The following is a 19,683-nucleotide window of genomic DNA, read 5'->3' as shown; positions in this document are numbered from 1 at the left end:
GAAACAATAAAAGTGTAATATTCCTTTAAATTTCGTAGGGGGGGGGGGGTTGTCTATAGTATGCCTGTGTAGGGGCGCATGTTTCCCGTGCTTAGAACTGTCCCTGCACAAAGTGTCATTTATGCAGGAAAAAAAGTCCTTTAAAATCACTCGCAGCTATAATGAATTGTCGGCTCCGTAATACAGAGAACACTCATTGAAAGTCATTGATAAAAAAATAAATAAATAAATAAAAAAAAAAAGCGTGGGGGTCCCCCAAATTCAATTACCAGGCCCTTCAGGTCTGGTATGGATATTAAGGGGAACCCTGCCTCAAATTTAAGAAAAAATTTGACGTGGGGTTCCCCCTAAATATCCATAACCAGACCCTTCAGGTCTGGTATGGATATTAAGGGGAACCCCGCGTCAAATTTAAAAAAAAATTGACGTGGGGGTCCCCCTAAAAATCCATACCAGACCCTTTATCCGAGCACGCAACCTGGCAGGCCGCAGGAAAAGAGGGGGGGACGAGAGAGCGGCCCCCCCTCCCTCCTGAACCGTACCAGGCCACATGCCCTCAACATTGGGAGGATGCTTTGGGGGTCTGTGACCCCTCAAAGCACCTTGTCCCCATGTTGATGAAGACAAGGGCCTCATCCCCACAACCCTGGCCGGTGGTTGTGGAGGTCTGCGGGCGGGGGGCTTATCAGAATCTGGAAGCCCCCTTTAACAAGGGGACCCCCAGATCCCGGCCCCCCCCCTGTTTGAAATGGTAAGGGGGTACAAAAGTACCCCTACCATTTCACAAAGAAAGTGTAAAAAATAAAATAAAACAAACACACTTTTGAAAAATTCCTTTATTAAAAATAAAAAAATAAAAAAAAGATTCCAGCGGCGGTAATCCACTCTTGCTATCCAGCGACGGACGGTCATCTCTCCAGCGATGTCTCATCTCATCCAGCGCAGCGATCCATCCTTCTGTCTCCGTGGAGGAGACACTGCAAGGATTCCGGCGGATGACGTTTCTTATATACGGAGGGCGGGGCCACCCGTCACCTGACCCCGCCCCCCTCTGACGCAAGGGGAAACCCGGGGTTCCCCGTGACGTATGGGTGACCCCGCCCCCCTCTGATGTAACGGAAACCTGCCTGTGTTACATCAGAGGGGTGCGGGTCACCCCTACGTCACAGGGAACCCCAGGTTTCCCCTTGCGTCAGAGGGGGGCGGGGTCAGGTGACGGGTGGCCCCGCCCTCCGTATATTAGAAACGTCAGCCGCCGGAATCCTTGCAGTGTCTCCTCCACGGAGACAGAAAAAGGACGGAGGATTCGCTGCGCTGGATGAGATGAGACATCGCTGGAGAGATGACCGTCCGTCGCTGGATAGCAAGAGTGGATTACCGCCGCTGGAATCTTTTTTTTATTTTTTTATTTTTAATAAAGGAATTTTTCAAAAGTGTGTTTGTTTTATTTTATTTTTTACACTTTCTTTGTGAAATGGTAGGGGTACTTTTGTACCCCCTTACCATTTCAAACAGGGGGGGGGGGCGGGATCTGGGGGTCCCCTTGTTAAAGGGGGCTTCCAGATTCTGATAAGCCCCCCACCCGCAGACCTCCACAACCACCGGCCAGGGTTGTGGGGATGAGGCCCTTGTCTTCATCAACATGGGGACAAGGTGCTTTGAGGGGTCACAGACCCCCAAAGCATCCTCCCAATGTTGAGGGCATGTGGCCTGGTACGGTTCAGGAGGGAGGGGGGGCCGCTCTCTCGTCCCCCCCTCTTTTCCTGTGGCCTGCCAGGTTGCGTGCTCGGATAAAGGGTCTGGTATGGATTTTTAGGGGGACCCCCACGTCAATTTTTTTTTAAATTTGACGCGGGGTTCCCCTTAATATCCATACCAGACCTGAAGGGTCTGGTTATGGATATTTAGGGGGAACCCCACGTCAAATTTTTTCTTAAATTTGAGGCAGGGTTCCCCTTAATATCCATACCAGACCTGAAGGGCCTGGTAATTGAATTTGGGGGACCCCCACGCTTTTTTATTTATTTATTTTTTTATCAATGACTTTCAATGAGTGTTCTCTGTATTACGGGAGCCGACAATTCATTATAGCTGCGAGTGATTTTAAAGGACTTTTTTTCCTGCATAAATGACACTTTGTGCAGGGACAGTTCTAAGCACGGGAAACATGCGCCCCTTCACAGGCATACTATAGACAACCCCCCCCTACGAAATTTAAAGGAATATTACACTTTTATTGTTTCACTTTAATCATTATTAAAATCACTGCTCCCGAAAAAACTGCCGTTTTTAAAACTTTTTTTTGCATTGATCCATGTCTCCTGGGGCAGGACCCGGGTCCCCAAACACTTTTTAGGACAGTATCTTGCAGAATCTTTTCTCTCTGTCAAATCTTTTTTCTCTGTCGAATATTTTCTCTATATAATCTTGGACTAATAGAGGTAAGGTTAGGCACATTCGAACACAGGTTCTATAGACACAGATTGTTGTCAGAGTCATGTCGAATCTCCTATTCTATATCGAACTGTTGTAACAATGAAAACGAAAATAAAGCATTTATTTATGTCGGATCTTTCGTTTTTCGGATTTTGTGCTTTCGTTATCGTTTGTCAAAACGAAAACGAAAATAGCTGAAATTCGGACGAAAATGCATTCGGACGAAAACGAATGCACATGTCTAGTCATCACTCTTTGACTTTTGTGACTAAGCATTGGTATAGAAAGTAAATATATACTTTAAATGTAAAAATTATTTTGCTAAGTAGAAAGTCTCCACTTCTTCAGTAAACCAAGCTCGCTGTTAATATACTATATGTATTCGTTATTAAATTAAAGTTATATTAATGTCTTGTTTTTTTATTGTTTGAATACAACAATGGGGGCACCCGAGCTGAGCAGGTGCTCTGTGTGTCCATTCAGACATGGAGCTGTGGCTCGGCCCCACCCCTTCTTTTTCTTTTGTGCTAATGCCATGCTTGGAGATGCAACCTGCTAGATTTCACTAGGGAAGCACCTTGACACAGTTCAAAAAATTACATTACTTTCTATTTTTATTCACCCAGTGAATTATAGGCAACATCTAAGGGCAGTTTTAAAGGCAGAGTGGGTGGTGGACACTACACATGGGAGCAGAAGAAGTAAAAGGAGGAAGGAAGATGTGATGAGGTGGAGAGGTGGGGTGGTGACACCACAATCTCCATATCGCCCAATCAGAGAATGCCTTGTATTTATTGAAAAAAAACACAGGACTTCCTCTGAATGGTGGCGGTGCCCCGGTAGTTACTATATATAATTGCAGCAGCTTGGCAATGGTGCGAGAGGACTGTTGCTATCACTGTAGTAGTCACGACTTTAACTAGACCTTAACTACTAAAGATAGCCACATACAGTTAGGTAGGGAAACTATGTCTATGGGCACCTTCTGACATCTTCTTCAATCCCTGTTGATGAGTTGAATTATTATCTTGCACTGAGACACCAGTCATATGAAATTACTACCAGCATTGCCCTCTCAGTCTCATATCTGCAATCTCAATATTTCTATCTGATGTAAATGTCACAGGCTGAGAATACCTGTTTCATTTAGCCAATAAGTATGTTAAAATAAAATCAGCCTTTACCATCCGCGTCATATGTTTCTGAAGACCAGTTAGGCACAGCAGGGGGAGCATTATAACCAGTATCAGGACCTAAGAAAATACATACCATGGTTAGCTAATCATATACTTTAGAACAGAATAATTCACAACTTTCGTTTTTATTACCATACCTGTTGGCCTACGCTGAACAGTTGGGACTTGTACTCGACTTGGAGTTTGCCAGTCTCGTCGCTGGGAGCCTAAAACAGATCATTCACAAGAATACAAAAAAGCCATTATGGTGTCATAATACTCGTAGCTTGTGACAGTTGATGTAGTAAGAGAAGTAATGAGAGGAAAATAGACTGTAGTTCACTGTTCCAGCATGCAAAAAAAAAGCAATGAGCTAATTTCTGAAATCTACAGTAAATTGCTAATTACAACCAACCGGAATTTAGCATTCAGACTGTGACCTGTGCTGCAAACATGAAAAAAGTCTGATTGGTTGCTATGCTTTAAGAGGGCAGCTGCAGAGAGAAGTAGATGGGCTGATAATAAAGCTAAATCTCACAATGGAAAAATATGCATCAATAATAATAATAATAATGCATCAATATGCATCAATGACCTTCAATGTACTAGCTGTCAATAGCTGTTGCTGATTTGACACATAATTTTTTTCACAAACACTCCCTATTTGCCTGTCTTTAGTTGGATATAGTAATTATTATCAAAAACATTAGAGTAGAAACAGTAATTATTAATATTATAAATATCATTATTTATTATCAATAATAGTTATAAATCAGTTACCTTGAGTATCACGTGTGTCTGAGGACCAGCTGTGTCCAGTATTTGGAGCTACATTGCTTCTTTCTTGAGCTAAGGTTGCAAACGTGTTATTATTTAATACATGCAAATATAATCATTACATTTTCATATTATTTGTAGCTGCTAAAGTGATCATACCTACTGGTCTGCGTTGCACAAATGGAACATTTCCTCGGCTAGGACTTTGCCAGTCACGTCTTTGCACACCTTGGTAATATAGATGATAGCAAATATATAAATATATAAATAGTTACGCTTCTTATTTTATTATATCTGTTATTTTAGAACTATAAAAACATTGAATCACATTTAATATTTTTCCGTGAAGGGTTCTGCAAGTTGAAATAGCAAGTTTCAAAAGAAAGCCCAACACATTCTTTTCAACAGTGCTACTTATATCATACTTATATCATACTGATTGAAAATTACAATGGGGGAAATAATTATTTGATCCCCTGCAGATTTTGTAAGTTTTCCCACTTACAAAAAAATGAAGGGTCTGTCATTTTTTATCATAGGTGTATTTTAAATGATAGAGACAGAATATCAACCAAAAACCTAGAAAAAACACATAAAACAAATGCTATAAATGAAGTTGCAGTTCAGTGAGTAAAATAAATATGATCCCCAAGTATTTGGTGGAGAAATCCTTGTTGACAACCACAGAGGTAAGACATTTCTTGTAGCTGGTGACAGGATTTGCACACATCTCAGGAGGGATTTTGATCCTCTCTTCTTTACATAGCTTCTCTAAATCCTTAAGGTTTCTTGGATGTCTCTTGGCTACTTGAAGTTTCAGCTCCCTCCATAAATTTTCTATAGGATTAAGGTCTGGAGATTGGCTAGACCACTCCATAACCCTAATGTGCTTCTTCTTGAGCCATTTCTTTGTTGCCTTGGTGGTGGTATGTTTTGTGTCAGCCAAAATACTGAAGATGGTTCATAAATGGGTTTTCCAGCATAATAATGACCCAAAACATACCACTAAGGCAACAAAGGAGTGGCTCAAGAAGAAGCACGTTAAGGTCATGGAGTGACCTCGCCAGTCTCCAGACCTTAATCCTATAGAAAATGTATGGAGGGAGCTGAAACTTCGAGTTGCAAAGCAACAGCCAAGAAACCTTAAGGGTTTAGTGAAGATCTGTAAAGAAAAGTGGACCAAAATCCCTTCTGAGATGTGTGCAGATCTGGCCACTAACTACAAGAAACGTCTTTCCTCTGTTCTTGCCAACTTAGTCTTCAGCAAACTGTTTGCATGCTTTCTTGTGCATCATCTTTAGAAGAGGTTTCCTTCTGGGATGACAGCCATGCAGACCAATTTGATGCAGTGTGTGGCGTATGGTCTGAGCACTGACAGGCTGACCCCCCTTCAAACTCTGCAGCAATGCTAGCAGCACTCATATGTCTATTTCCCAAAGACAACCTCTGGATATGACACTGAGCACATGCACTCAACTTATTTGGTTGGCCATGGCTAGGCCTGTTCTGAGTGAAACCTGTCCTGTTAAACCACTGTATGGTCTTGGCCTCTGTGCTGCAGCTCAGTTTCAGGGTCTTGGCAATCTTCTTATAGCCTAGGCCAGTGTTTCTCAACTTCAGCCCTCAAGGTGCCCCAACAGGTCATGTTTTCAGGATTTCTCTCAGATGAAATGGCTGTGGTAATTACTAAGGCAGTGAAACTGATCAAATCACCTGTGCAAAATAATGGAAATCCTGAAAACATGACCTGTTGGGGTGCCTTGAGGACTGGATTTGAGAACTACTGGCCTAGGCCATCTTTATGTAGAGCATCAATTCTTTTTTTCAGATCCTCAGAGAGTTTTTTGCCATGAGGTGCCATGTTGAACTTCCAGTGACCAGTATGAGAGAGTGAAAGCGACAACACCAAATTTAACACACCTGCTCCCCATTCACACTTGAGACCTTGTCACACTAATAAGTCACATGACACTGGGGGAGGGAAAATAGCTAAATGGGCCCCATTTTTGACATTTTCACTTACGGGCGTAATCACTTTTGTTGCCAGCAGTTTAGACATTAATGGCTGTGTTGACTTATTTTGAGGGGTCAGCAAATTTACTGTTATACAAGCTGTACACTCACTACTTTACATTGTAGCAAAAACGTGAGGGGTGTACTCACTTTTGTGAGATACTGTATATATTTACTCATTCAGTAGATGAAGAGGTTACTCCCCTTCTTTTCATGTGACAACACTTTGCTTGGTGATTGGCTCAGTGCATTGGGGTGGGTAGAATGTTCTCAGTCCCGTGTAAGCTCTGACTGAGATCACCTTGGAGCTTACACAAGCCTTTTTCATCTTGCTTCCAGAAAGTATAGGCTGGATTTGAAGCAAACCTGCTTCTTTTTCTGAATTAATATAACAGTTTAGAAAAGATGACATTTTAATAAATTTAAGGCTCCCATTCTTTTTTGTGATTCGGAAATTCTATATTTAATGCAAACCATAACTGTCTTCTGAAATTTTAATGTATTCAGCGTATTAGATAAATATATATTTAATTTGTGTTGTATAAATCTGGCAGCCTTTCTATCACAAAGTTCCTCAATAACTCCAGAATAGATTTATTGGAAAGGAAAAAATAAAAACAAGCTGAGTGCCATAATAACATTTTACAGTATTTGCTTTCCTGCCTTCAGATGTTATATAATACTACGTAAACATTTTACACTCACATGCTCTGTACTACTTACTTGGATTTGCTTGAATTGCCTTTTCAGCTAAAATCTGCTGAATTCTACTGGCACCTGTCAAGAGCGAAAGGCAGAAATAAGCACGTCTGTTGGTGATTTAATTTACTGCAGAAAACAGACCAATATTTAAACGGATTTTTAATGTGGAATACTGACGGCACAATAAAAATAGCAAAACCAGAGTCAAAAAAAGTTCAGTAGTGCAGACAGAGAGCCTATAAGTTCTGAAATATTGGGACAAGATGACTAGTGTCGGTTTGATGCAGATAACTTTCTAGACAACCAGTGAGCTTCTAATTATATCTAGGTAACAATGCAATTGTGCAAAAATCAGAAAGTCCCTTCTGTTCATTAGGGTTTAAAACAAAATTACTTGTAAAAAAAGACGCAAGAAGCTTGGCACTACCATGGTGGACATGTAACAATAAAAGTAAGAGCCAATCAATGTGCAGACAGATGCACTGACAGAATGAGAGAGCAGAGGGATTACTCAATGTGGTACTTGGTACTTGGTGCAATCATAGTGTGATAGGGGTGGAAGAGTGACTTAGCTATATTAGTTGATTTCTGCAGTTAAGTCTTATATAACTATCAATTAGATATTCTAGAACAGTTTGGTGGTGTATTTCTACTTGTAAACTTTAATTGTTTTTCTTACCTGGATTACTCCTGGTTATTTGTCGACTGCTTGCATAAGTAGCTGGTGACCTGACAACTTTAAAAACAGTTTGCAATGAACAATACTGAATGGTCTCAATTTCAGCTTGGATACATTAAAAAGTGGAACTCCAGGTAAACAGGAAAGCACATTGAAATAACTCTGTATATGTTTATAGTTTACCTACCTAAGGATTTGTAAACTTGTCCACACTTGTGATAGTCTGTAAGATCATACTGCTACTTTTGGATTTAGCATTACTGCTCTCCCATTATAGCAATATTATTTCAGGATCAGTTCCCTGCTCATTGGACGGGGGGGGGGGGGGGGGGGGGGTGCTGATTTTACTATTCAAGTAAGTAGTGTGAAAGTGAGGTGAAAGTGAGGTGTGGGAGAAGAAAACTGAAATGCTTAAAGTATGCTTCCTCTTATGCAGCCAAATTGGGATACTACCTACTTTGCATCTGTAACATGTTGTCATTGAAATAGCTTAAGTAAAAGTTTAAAAATCACTGCATACCATTTTAGATGCTGTTTTCTGGTAACTCCAACAATTAAAAAAAAAACGTCTTAGTTCTCTGTGTTCATAAGGCAGCTAGGAAGCTGTTTTTGCAAAAATGAACATTGTACTAAATTTTAACACTGTCTGCCCTAACCCCTTTTTAGATTTGGAAGTTTGCTTCCTGCATTGTATGTTAATAAGAGGAAATTCAACCTGAGCCAAGCCTTTCTATTGGGACAGGCTCAATATGAACTATGAGCACAGGCTTAACTCTGGACTAAATATTTAAAAAAATGTATTTGTCTCCCAGCAGTATTACGTTATAAAAAAGCAGCTCAAGCTGCAATACTGCTGCCCCTACTCCTATTCTGCCAGAAGATGTCCTTAGTCTTCTGGGTTGAATGATGCCTGGCATCACTCAACCTGAACACTTTGAGGACTTTACTATGAATGTAGGGGAATCATGGAGCTGCCCTCTTAAGAAGCATCCCCATGGTACTCAGCATTTGTTGTGTATTTAGTCAAAGAGCAGTGATGATGTGATGATACTAAACCACTCTCTCATCTCCAAGGACTGCCCCCAATGGAGAATATTGGTACATAAGGGGACCCAACGCATCACATGACTGGCCATCCGAAAAAGTTAAGTATATTAAAATAAAAGCATAACATGTATGCTTGGTCGATGGCTTTAGGAGGAATAGGGTAATTTCTGTGTGTGGGTTAGTACAGAGCCTGGAATTGGGCTTTAAAACAAATTGTACACATTTTCTGCCTGGCTATGTAGAATGTATGTAAATACAAAATCAAAACTTCAGAATTACAAATCCTTTGGCAGATACACATATACTGTAAGTATTTCAACTATGCATCTAGTTGTTAATTTACAGTTTCACTTTAACATTTCAGAACAATATGTGAAATGGTATACCTTGATTTGGAACTCTTCCTTGTGGAGCGGGCATGGGTTGCCCTAAAATATTAACACAAATCAGTGCAATTCACAAATTTACCAACACAAAATTTTTATAAAGAGTTTATTTAAATATTTTGGGTAAGATAAGCTGTCCTGTATCAAACACTTACTTGATTGAGCAGCAACAACTGATGAGTACGCTGGATGAATGTTACTAGCTGCTAAAAAAAAAAATTATGAGGAATTAATCATTTGCAATATATTTAAAATAACCTTAAATGAATACATAAACTGAAAATAATCCAAAAACATAATTGTGACCCTTCAAAAAAGAATAACAGATTTATTTAACAAGGCAATGCAATGTGTAAATACAGTATGACACGCTAAGCGTGGTAATGCTTAAAAAACAATTTCAGATTACTGTTACCAAATAACTTGAAAACTCAAGTTGCGATTGGTTGCTGTACATTTTATATTACTATAAAACATATAAAAAAATGCTAAGAAATATTCTGAATGAAAAGTGTAAGCAGCAAACCTTCTGTGAGACATATACACAGTGAGTAAACATAAAATAGATAACGGTTGCGCTATTCAATCATGTGTATACAAATGTAGAAATGAGATGATTGGAATAGTCCACAAGTGATGTGAAAATAAATCCTAATGTCAATCTTCACCATCCACCACTGTAGTGATCTTAAATATCAGTGCCTCCAACAACAGCTGAAAGGCTCGCTTACCAGCTCCTATTGATCCCTCATTACAAGGGTTCATTAGCGCTTGTGGCTTTAGCCCAGCCAAAGACTTTATCCAGGTCCAGATGGTCTCCCAACAAGATTACCCCCTGGCACTGTATAAGATGTGAAGATTTCTCACTCAGGTTCCAGGGGATGCATCTCCTCCGTCCGGAGGAAACACAAAGGAGCTGGTAAGCAAGCCTTTCAGCTGTTGGTGGAGGCACTGATATTTAAGATGACTACAGTGGTGGATGGGGGAGATTGACATCAGGATTTATTTTCACATCACTTGTAGACTGTTCTAATCATCTAATGTTTACATTTGTATATACATGATTGAATCGTGTGACCTTTAGCTATTTTAATTTTATATTACTACAGTACTTTTTACTATCTTACTAAATAAATATGAAATTTGTTAAATAGGTCTTAACAGCTGCCAATGCTTGATGAGAGGGAGTATTTTGGTATAAAACAGACATTGTCACCTTTTACCATTATTGGGGTTTCAGTTTGTTGCTATGTATAGCGCCATCCTTATAAGTCTTCCAGTACAGAATATTTTTATACTTAATGTATTCATAAGTAACATCGTATGGAATTATCCCTGATATCAATAAGGCATGTGGGCATATGTTAGCATTAGCAATTCACAGCATTATTTTGTGTAAAAAACAACAACTTTTTTTCCCCCGTGAATAATAAATTGCATCACATCAGCTCCCAGCCAACCACCTTGGGCTGTCTCAGGTCTTTGCTACTGTGGAGAGCCTTTTGTAAATTGCCTACAGTACACAGGTAATTATAAACTGAATATAGAGAGACTTTTTTAATATGATGCAGCAACATAATGATAGTGTTTTAACTTTATTACATGGAAAAAGGTCTTGGAGCTTGCAAGGTAGAGAGTAGCATTTCAACATTCTCCTAAATGTATAACTAATCCCACAAATAAAAAAATGATATATTGCAACCTGACAGTCCTTAGATGTGGTGGCTACATCAGTTTCCCTTTTTTTTTTTTTTTTTTTTTAAGGTGAGACTTTACTACCACTTAAAAGAAATAAAAGCCGGAAAAAAAAGTTATGCATCCACTTCAACTAAGAACAGGTAAGCTATGATATGTTGCAATTTAGTTTTGGGGTTTTAATAAACTCTAATCCTCAATAATAAATTTGCTTAGAGCATATTATGTTGACATATTTCACATCTATATTGAAGGCTTCCTTTCTGTCTCTGTATTTTTGGTGTAGTGAATATTACCTTTCTGAAAATGCAGAAAAAACCCAAGGTGAAAAAAATCAAACTGAAGATACCAACATCCCAAATTTATATTATAGCAAAGGAAGGGGGGGGGGGGGGGGACAGACAAGGCTGTAAGGTAACCAGCCTCAGGGACTTTTAACAGTATCAAATTAAGCAAGCCTATGTTGCCTTATGAGTTTATGTGAAATCTTCATTAATATCTGTAAAATATTGTAATTAGAAATAGATCTCATTTGGCCGGCATCTAGGAATGTCAGGTAAAATGCCTCCCCCTCCCAGGGGCTTGGTAAGAGCAGACAATGCGGGGCCGAGACTTGTATACACCATATGGAGAAGCCACTCCCATTGTTCTACACCTACTCACTTCAAAGGACCCCATGCTGGGGTAGACAATGAGGAGAGTCCAACCATAATCATTGCTTAAGTTCCTGGGGAAATCCAATTAAGTCTTCTGTTTAAGAATAGTCACAAGGATTTGCATGAAAGGGGGCCGACTTATGTAGTGAGCCCTCCAATCATGATCCAAGCTAAGGCAGCCAATGGGGAATCAGCATGAAGGCATTTACCCAAAGCCAAAGGGAGGGAACAGTCTCTTTTTGGGAAGCAGTGGTCACGAGTGGAACTCTGTAAGGATGGGTAATTATGGCTAAGGTGTGGCTTGTAACTAAATATGCTTGTATGCTTGTGACTAAATATACTGTCTTAGAGAATATACTTTGTATTCCTGCATGTAAATATTATATTACAACCTAGTATTTTCTTCCTTGATGTAAGACCTTAGACTATAGATATTTTCTGTGTATATAGACCTGTAACTTACTCTAATAAAGGGTGTTATGTTAAACCTTTCTTTTCCTGGTCAATAGGATTCTCTTTTAAACCCATATCATATCTTCTGATTAATAAATCAGAAATATAGATTTTAAAGGTTGACACCTAACACATTTCATAATGGAAATATACATAAATTAATTTTATTGTTTTAAAAATTGTTTAAAAATATACACCAAAAAAGAAAATTTTACAACATTCGGACAACAAATTCACATATAGGTATAATGAGACACTACCACTCTCTACATGTTTCGCTCTGAAAACAGAGCTTCCTCAAGAGTTTTGTGATGTAACTTCTTCTATAAGTTGCCGTTGCAAAAAGCTATCTAGTAGCTGTCCAATAGTTATAAACAATAAAATCTCCAAAATGTCAAAAAAGAAGGAAAAGGGGAAGGTGCAATTCCAAGCCAAGGACCGACAACCTCATCTAATTACCTTTCTGAAAACCCCAGCAAGCAGGACCACATTAAAAACAGTATTTATGAACTATTTTTAGAAAATGGACACCTGTCTACTAAACTTATGTCAAATAATTTTATAAATATATTCCAACCTACCTACCTGTATCTCTTGCCCGTACCAGGGGAGGTCTCGTCCTGGCTGTTGTAGTAGTAGTAGTAGTAGTAGTAGTTGTGGTGGTAGTAGTAGTAGTTGTGGGGGTGGTTGTAGGTTTTGGAGTTGTAGGCTGTGGAGTTGTAGGTTCTGGAGTTGTCATAGGTGTGGTTGTAGTAACAATTGACTGAGTTGTGGTCAGAACTGGGGATGGTGCCTCTCTCTGTGGGACTTCTGAAAAAAACAAAAAAAAAATTTCTAGCCATAGTAGAAGCAGCTTTAATTTAGCATCAGTCACTCATAGAATATAATCAGATTAATGTAAAAGCAGATTCACATTTTTAAGACTCAATCAGTAAGGATAATAATTCATATGGACTAAAAATTCTAAAGGGTTGTTTATTAACTTGTATCATCTTTATAAAAAAGCAAAAGATGTAGCGCCGGTCCTTCCCTCAGTCCACCCATAGAACAGCCAGACTGGGGTAGTTCTTAGTTATCAATCATAAAAATTATTTTAGCTGCACCTGTCAACAGTCTTTGGGAGTTTATACATTAACATCTAAGTATGAGCTAGATGAAATGGTTGTAAAATAGATAATTGATTAACACTTCAAAATGTAATCCCAGAATACTATAGGTTATCTAAAATTATAGCAAAGCAGAATCTGCTAGGCTTGAGATATTCGCTGACTGAAGCCCCAGACAGAATAATCTGAAAATGGATGAGTCTCTCATTTGATTGATTTACCAGTGTAAATTTCAGCTTAAGCTACTGACCTCTGTACTTACCATGTTTTTTTTTTTTTAAATAGGCAGTAAGGAGACAGAAGAAGATATGGGAAAATGAGCTTTTAGATCCCTGCACTAGCTAAAATAGGAATACAAAATATTAACTAAAACTTTAAATGCTTTTCTACAAGTAATGGACAAAATCCTACTTAAATGCTAAACCTTTTCTGAAATGTCTATTATTTTAGTATTGGATAATTGTCAGTATTATCAAATATCCAACTACTTACATTTTCCTGTTGCACGTTTAACAATATCCCTTCAGTTTCTGGCCCAGGTTTCAAGATTAGAGTTAACACATTTTTGGGAATGGTATTATTCAGTATTACTCTCAATCACAGCTGACGTTGCAAACGCACTGCGTTTTTTACCTGCGTTTGAAGTGTCTTTAACTTTGTATTGACACCTGCAGCAGATCTCCAGGGAGTGTGATTTGCATGTAGTGTGGGAAAGGTGCATGGATTGCTGTGTCTCCCACATCGCATATGTGGGAACCTAGGCTTAATCTGCACTATAAAACAATTTTTTCAGTGAAAAAGTAGCATATAACAGTGATAGATCAAGTTAGATCGAGTTAGATCAAGCCAAACTGGTGTACCACTCAAAGGCTAGGATGCTCCAACCAGCAGTACGTGTCAGCTGATTTAGGGTTCCATTTCAATGTCTCACAAATAATTAATGACTGTGCCTTTCATGGCATTTAGGCATGTCAAATATATTCATTGTTTATAGCTAGGTACTCACACCCCACTAAAACTCCTAAAGGGGAAGCAAGACAAATTGGAGGAGTTGTGATGGGTTGCTATTTCCACCTATAAGCAATAAAGATGTTTAAAAAGCTTAGATCACATGGTCAGTGCAGTATTGAATTATTTTGAGTTCTGATAGAGGTAGCCTCTACTATTATTCAGAAGGTATGTTCAATTGTCTCTCAAAAAGAGGATATTTATTTAACCAATTTAGGACCTGCATACTGCAGATGAGTGGCTCCTACAAGCACAGCGACATACCTGTATGTCGTTGCCTGTTTCTGGGTTCAGAAGAAGATGATATCTAATTTTGTTTACTAAGTGTAAAACACATTAAACCAGCTTCAAAGAAATTTAATTAGAGAAAAAAACATACCTCTAGCTTCCACGTATTCAAGAACAGTGGGATATGTTACACCTTTCTTTCCTTTTCCCTCTGATTGAAACACACATAACACAATAACGTTACATATCTGTTTAATATATATGTGTTAAAATGCATAAATAAATAAAAATGAATAAATAACATCTGATCTGACCTGATTCACCACAAATACAGTACCTCTAAATATCAGATGATCAGCTAGCCAATCCTGAACTGATCTATTTTTTAAAACTATTATAAATTGTATTTATTACATTTATTACATGTTTTAAATGTGAGCCTTTAGACTAAAGACAAGGTAAAGCATTACATCTTAACAATCAAAAATTACAATTTTACAGAGAATTAGATACTTGTGTGAGATATACATATCATATCATCTTGTATTAAAACATAACCTTCTTGCCTTATAGGTTTAGGAAAGATTATTTTTCCCTTTTGGAGCAAATCAAACCATGCTTTATAAAGATTTTTTGCCTTCATGTAAGGATGAAGGTGTTTAATTTTTGTTTGGTTAAACTCATTGGATGTGTCATTTTTTTAAGCTGATTAACTATGCAACTTCTAATTTTCTTATTTATTTTTATTGTTTTCAGTTTGGTGGGTTAACATACTGTAGTTAAAAAATATGTAAATCAAAACTCTAAATTGTACTCTACAAAGGAATAGTTGTATATGTAACATGATTTAATGTTTGAAAAGCAAGGGCTATAAAAAGGAACAAGGTATAAATGACAGAAAACACATAAGGAGTGACTAACAGAAAGGGCTACTTTCAGAAAACAAAAATATATTGATAACATCAGTTATTGCTGTGAATTTGGTATAAATTCGTATTTTTCATAAAATGCAGTGTCCCTCTTAGATTTTATTTAATATATACAAGTTTGTTTTAAAAGTACATATACACTTTGTTATCCATTACCTGAAACAACAAATGACTCTTTCCAACGTGGTAAAGACAATGATCTTACTCCATTTGAGAAGCTTCCTTTATATCCAGACTGTCCAGCTACTTTCCGAACAAGAATTTTCCCCCCAGAATTATCAATGACACCACTGTAAATAGAAAGCATGTTTTAAAAAATAAATAAAAAATCATCACTTTAAAAATATATGCTTTTAATTTATTTATAGTCATGCGACCTCAATACATTGCTAGCTGACCATAACAATTTTTCATATGCATATTTTCACATTTCCACTTTGCAAATCAAAACGGGACTATTACAGGTGTATTTATAAAGAAATTCTGGGAATTTTTGTCCTATGCATCTGCATGCACATTTGTTATGTGTGAATGGGAGCAAAAATTAAATGCTACTAGGCTATTTTCTCTGCAGATTTAATGGTATTTATTCAATAGATTGAATCAGGAAATTATCGCAATATAGTCACTAAATGGAGCTGATGATCATAGGATCATAGCTTCATCTTTATAATTAATACATACCATTCAATCTGGATTGAAAATAACATGCAATTTTGCCTTATTCACACAAAACACATATTTACAGGATGGAAAGATCTCTTTGTTTTTTTTAGAAATACACACCTTAAGTGTTTTCTGATTGCTAGGATATTTGATCTTTTCAACCCAATAGATCCCTAAACTATCAGCAAAATATCCAATGCAACCTGCAGAACTGGTATATGTGTGGATAGTTTTGCAAAATACCAGAATTATGTCCATGAAAAACTAAATTGGCATAAAATAACATAATGTTACTTTAGTTATTCTTTTAAAGGTTTATTTTGCCCAAACATATGCTTGTAGGTTGGAGTCACCTACTGTCTTTTTTTTACTTGTGGGCTACGGTCACAAGATATCCCTACCAAAGTTCTAGAGTTCCAAGCTCTATCTTAAACTCTACAGTCCTTACAGAGCCAAGCAAGAAAGTTTCATCAAATCACAGCAGCAGATGAGAGGGTTAAAAATTGGTCCTGAGAAATGCTGTCTGAAGAGTTATGTATTTCTCATTAAGGTATGATAATGTAGCAGTTCTTATGTATGCACAACAAATACTCTGATTTAAGAAATAATTTGATTTTAAGCACAGGGAATACAGTCACAAGACCTTGATTTTGTAGTGCCTTGCACAGTGACTGGATGGAGTTTCTGGAAAAACACAGCAGGCCCTCCACACAAATAGGTTGTACTATTAATTACAAGATGTAACAGCCACTGGAGTAGATACCAGAGGCATTGCCACTTCTGGACATTGCATAATCAGGCAGAAGAGGTTGTGGGACCAGTTTCCCTATTGCAGGTGAGGCACCATCTCTGGATCACAGACTGGTTCATTGTAGGCATCTCTTGGTATTCTAAATATAGTCTTGTATAGGTCCTCAGGGCCGTCTTTAGAGCAGGGCAAAAGGGGCAGCTGCCCTGGGCCCTAGCGCTATAAAAACCTGGCGGTGAACCTAAAAAAATAACTAGCTACCTAGCGACTGTAGCGACACTAATGCAGCGATCAGAAAAACGATCGCTTAGTGACACTGGCAAAAGGGGGTGAAAGGGTTAACTAGCGGCAATCAGGGGGTTAAAAACATTATTGGGTAGTATATCGGGGTACCTAGCGATATAAAAACCTGGCGGTGAACCTAAAAAAATAACTAGCTACCTAGCGACACTAGCGACACATGCAGCGATCAGAAAAATGATCGCTTAGTGACACTGGCAAAAGGGGGTGAAAGGGTTAACTCTAGGGGCAATCAGGGGGTTAAATCTTTATTGGGGGGTGATAGGGGGCTACCCTGGACCGAACACTAACTGTCCTGACAGTTTTTACTGTCACAACTGACACTGAATGCATTGATCAGTAAAGAAATGATCAATGCAATCAGTGACACTGTGACTGGGGGGGAGGGGGGGCGGGGGGGGATCGGGGGGCGATCGGGGGGGGGATCGGGGGGGGTTTGTGTGCCTGTGTGTACCTACATGTCAGTGTAGTGTTGGTGCACACTTACTTTTACTCTTCTCCTCGTAGTCCGGTCAAAAAGACCGCCCCGAGGAGAATGACATCACTTCCTCCTTCCTGTGTAAACAATACACAGGGGAGGAAGCTTCTCATTGGCCAGGAGCGATCCAGAGGGGGTGGCCGAAAACCAACGGCCATCCCCTCATCACGGAGCGCTCCTGGACCGAATCGGACCGCCGTAAACAGCGGGAGGGGGTCCGATCGGACCCCCCACCCGCTGGAAGGCAATCACGTAGATGTACGTGATTGTGCCTGCCTGTGCCATTGTGCTGACGTACAATGGCAATACGGCGGTCCTCAAGTGGTTAATTGATGTGTCCTAAAAAGATGATACAACCATATAGCAATTCATAGACATAACCCAGGATTTTTATGTAAGCAGTAGTCAGATTATGCTTAGATTTGTTAACCTGGAAATATGTAAACTGTACAGGGGTTCGCTCTTCACCCCTAAGACCCCATTCACACCTGAGCGTTTTGTAGCTTGACGCCTGAAGCTACAAAACGCTGGAGGGGAAAAAATCAATTATTCTCAATGGAGATGGTTCACATCTCCACTCCAAGTCGCCTGAAGCCCTACGCCTGAAGCTCAAACAAGTTCCCGGACCCTTTTTTGTCGCGCGAATCAGGCTGATTTGGGCGTTTTTCTTCTTTTAACATTGGTGACCTTTTGCCCTGCACAAATTCGCGGCAAAACGCGGTAAAAAACGCCGCGAATCGCGGTAAAAAACGCAGCGTATCGGGGTAAAAAACGCCGCAAAAAACGCTTGAAAACGCTACGCTCAGGTGTGAATGCAGCCTAATAGCTGATCTATTTGTTTATGCTTGAGCTGTGTTTTAGGATATCATGTGAGCTTGCAGTTAGGCCTCATGCACACGGACGTTTTAACAGCCACTTTTTTGAGCTTTTTTTGCAGCTTAAAAACGGCTGTCCATGTTAGTCTATGGCTTCATGCCCACCTAGGCATTTTTGAGCTGCAAATGGCATAGGCGTTTTTAAGCTGTAAAAAAACCCAGGACCAGTGCGTTCCGTGGCGTGGAGCTAGAGCTGTAAAAACGCGCAAAAACGCGCATAAACGCGCAAAAACGCGCAACATATTTTCTTTGTTTTCTGAGTGCTATAGCCAAGAGATGTGTTTCTTAAAAAACGCTACTTAACGCTAACGCTAAAAAACGGGCAAAAACTGGCTGCAAAGCTAGTTCCGATGCCTGGAAAAATCGTTGTTAAAAACATGATTTTTACCGCGTTTTGCATTGGCGTTTTTGCGCGTTTTTGCGCGTTTTTTAGCGTTAGCGTTAAGTAGCGTTTTTAAAGAAACACATCTCTTGGCTATAGCATTTAGAAAACAAAGAAAATATGTTGCGCGTTTGTGCGCGCTTTTGCGCGTTTTCCCGCGATTCGCGTTTTTACAGCTCTAGCTCCGCGCCAGGGAACGCACTGGTCCTGGGTTTTTTTTACAGCTTAAAAACGCCTATGCCATTTGCAGCTTAAAAACGCCTAGGTGGGCATGAAGCCATAGACTAACATGGACAGGCCTTTTTAAGCTGCAAAAAACGCTCAAAAAAGCGGCTGTAAAAACGTCTGTGTGCATGAGGCCTAAGTCATACAGTCATTTTCTTTAGTTTCTTTCTGTCGTCCATCCAACAGAGATAATTGTTGGTGGACTGACCTTTCAGGGTCGCTATTAAATATATGAATAAGATAATGGGAACTGGTTTGTTGAAATCTCGCAGAATTCTGTGTTTGACTACCATAATGAATCTTTAAGACTACTTTATACTGTAGCTTAAAGCGGAGGTCCACCCTAAATTACAGTCCTAGGTCTATGTGATCCCCCCTTCCCTAATCGCTAGGTAAACCCCTTACCTTTCAGCTGTCTTCTTCTGTTCTTTTCTTATTTTAAATGTTCTGCCTCTGGAGATTGCGGAAAGGGGCGGATCCGATGTGGAAAGGGGCGGGGCTTCAGCGGCAGGTCACTTCTTCCTGTCTGCCGCAGGGGCTCCTGGGATCGTTTTTTCCCCCCAGGAGTCTGTGCTGTGCCCAGGCTCGAGATCTCGTGCATGGCAACCGGAGCTGTTGACGGCGCTCGATATTGCGCTGACTGCGCATGCGCGAGATCTTTTATCGAACTGGCGGTGCATGCTGGTCTTTTAGCAGCACACTTTCCCGGAAGAGGATGC

At 39.4% G+C, this 19,683-nt stretch overlaps 1 protein-coding gene across 10 annotated transcripts in view; it reads right to left on the bottom strand.

Annotated features, from left to right (window-relative positions):
- Positions 1-19,683, bottom strand: part of VIT (vitrin) — a 185,738-nt gene that overhangs the window by 42,562 nt on the left and 123,493 nt on the right. For 7 of the 10 annotated variants that reach the window (XM_077486386.1, XM_077486380.1, XM_077486384.1 and 4 more), the window contains 11 exons: positions 15,447-15,580; positions 14,513-14,572; positions 12,605-12,829; positions 9,371-9,421; positions 9,216-9,257; positions 7,783-7,839; positions 7,125-7,178; positions 4,548-4,616; positions 4,392-4,460; positions 3,770-3,838; positions 3,621-3,689 (listed from right to left, as the gene is read on the bottom strand). In XM_077486386.1, the coding sequence (XP_077342512.1) occupies positions 3,621-3,689; positions 3,770-3,838; positions 4,392-4,460; positions 4,548-4,616; positions 7,125-7,178; positions 7,783-7,839; positions 9,216-9,257; positions 9,371-9,421; positions 12,605-12,829; positions 14,513-14,572; positions 15,447-15,580 (899 nt within the window). The remainder of the gene's footprint in view (positions 1-3,620; positions 3,690-3,769; positions 3,839-4,391; positions 4,461-4,547; positions 4,617-7,124; positions 7,179-7,782; positions 7,840-9,215; positions 9,258-9,370; positions 9,422-12,604; positions 12,830-14,512; positions 14,573-15,446; positions 15,581-19,683) is intronic. The other 3 variants (XM_077486385.1, XM_077486387.1, XM_077486388.1) reach the window with 3 other exon arrangements.

The sequence above is a fragment of the Lithobates pipiens genome, unplaced genomic scaffold, assembly GCF_037356315.1.
Source record: "Lithobates pipiens isolate NorthernLeopardFrog02 unplaced genomic scaffold, aLitPip1_a1.2 Scaffold_18, whole genome shotgun sequence".
Classification (NCBI taxonomy): Eukaryota; Metazoa; Chordata; class Amphibia; order Anura; family Ranidae; genus Lithobates; species Lithobates pipiens.
Note: the sequence above shows the minus strand (reverse complement) of the source record. Positions and strands in the feature narration are given on the sequence as shown.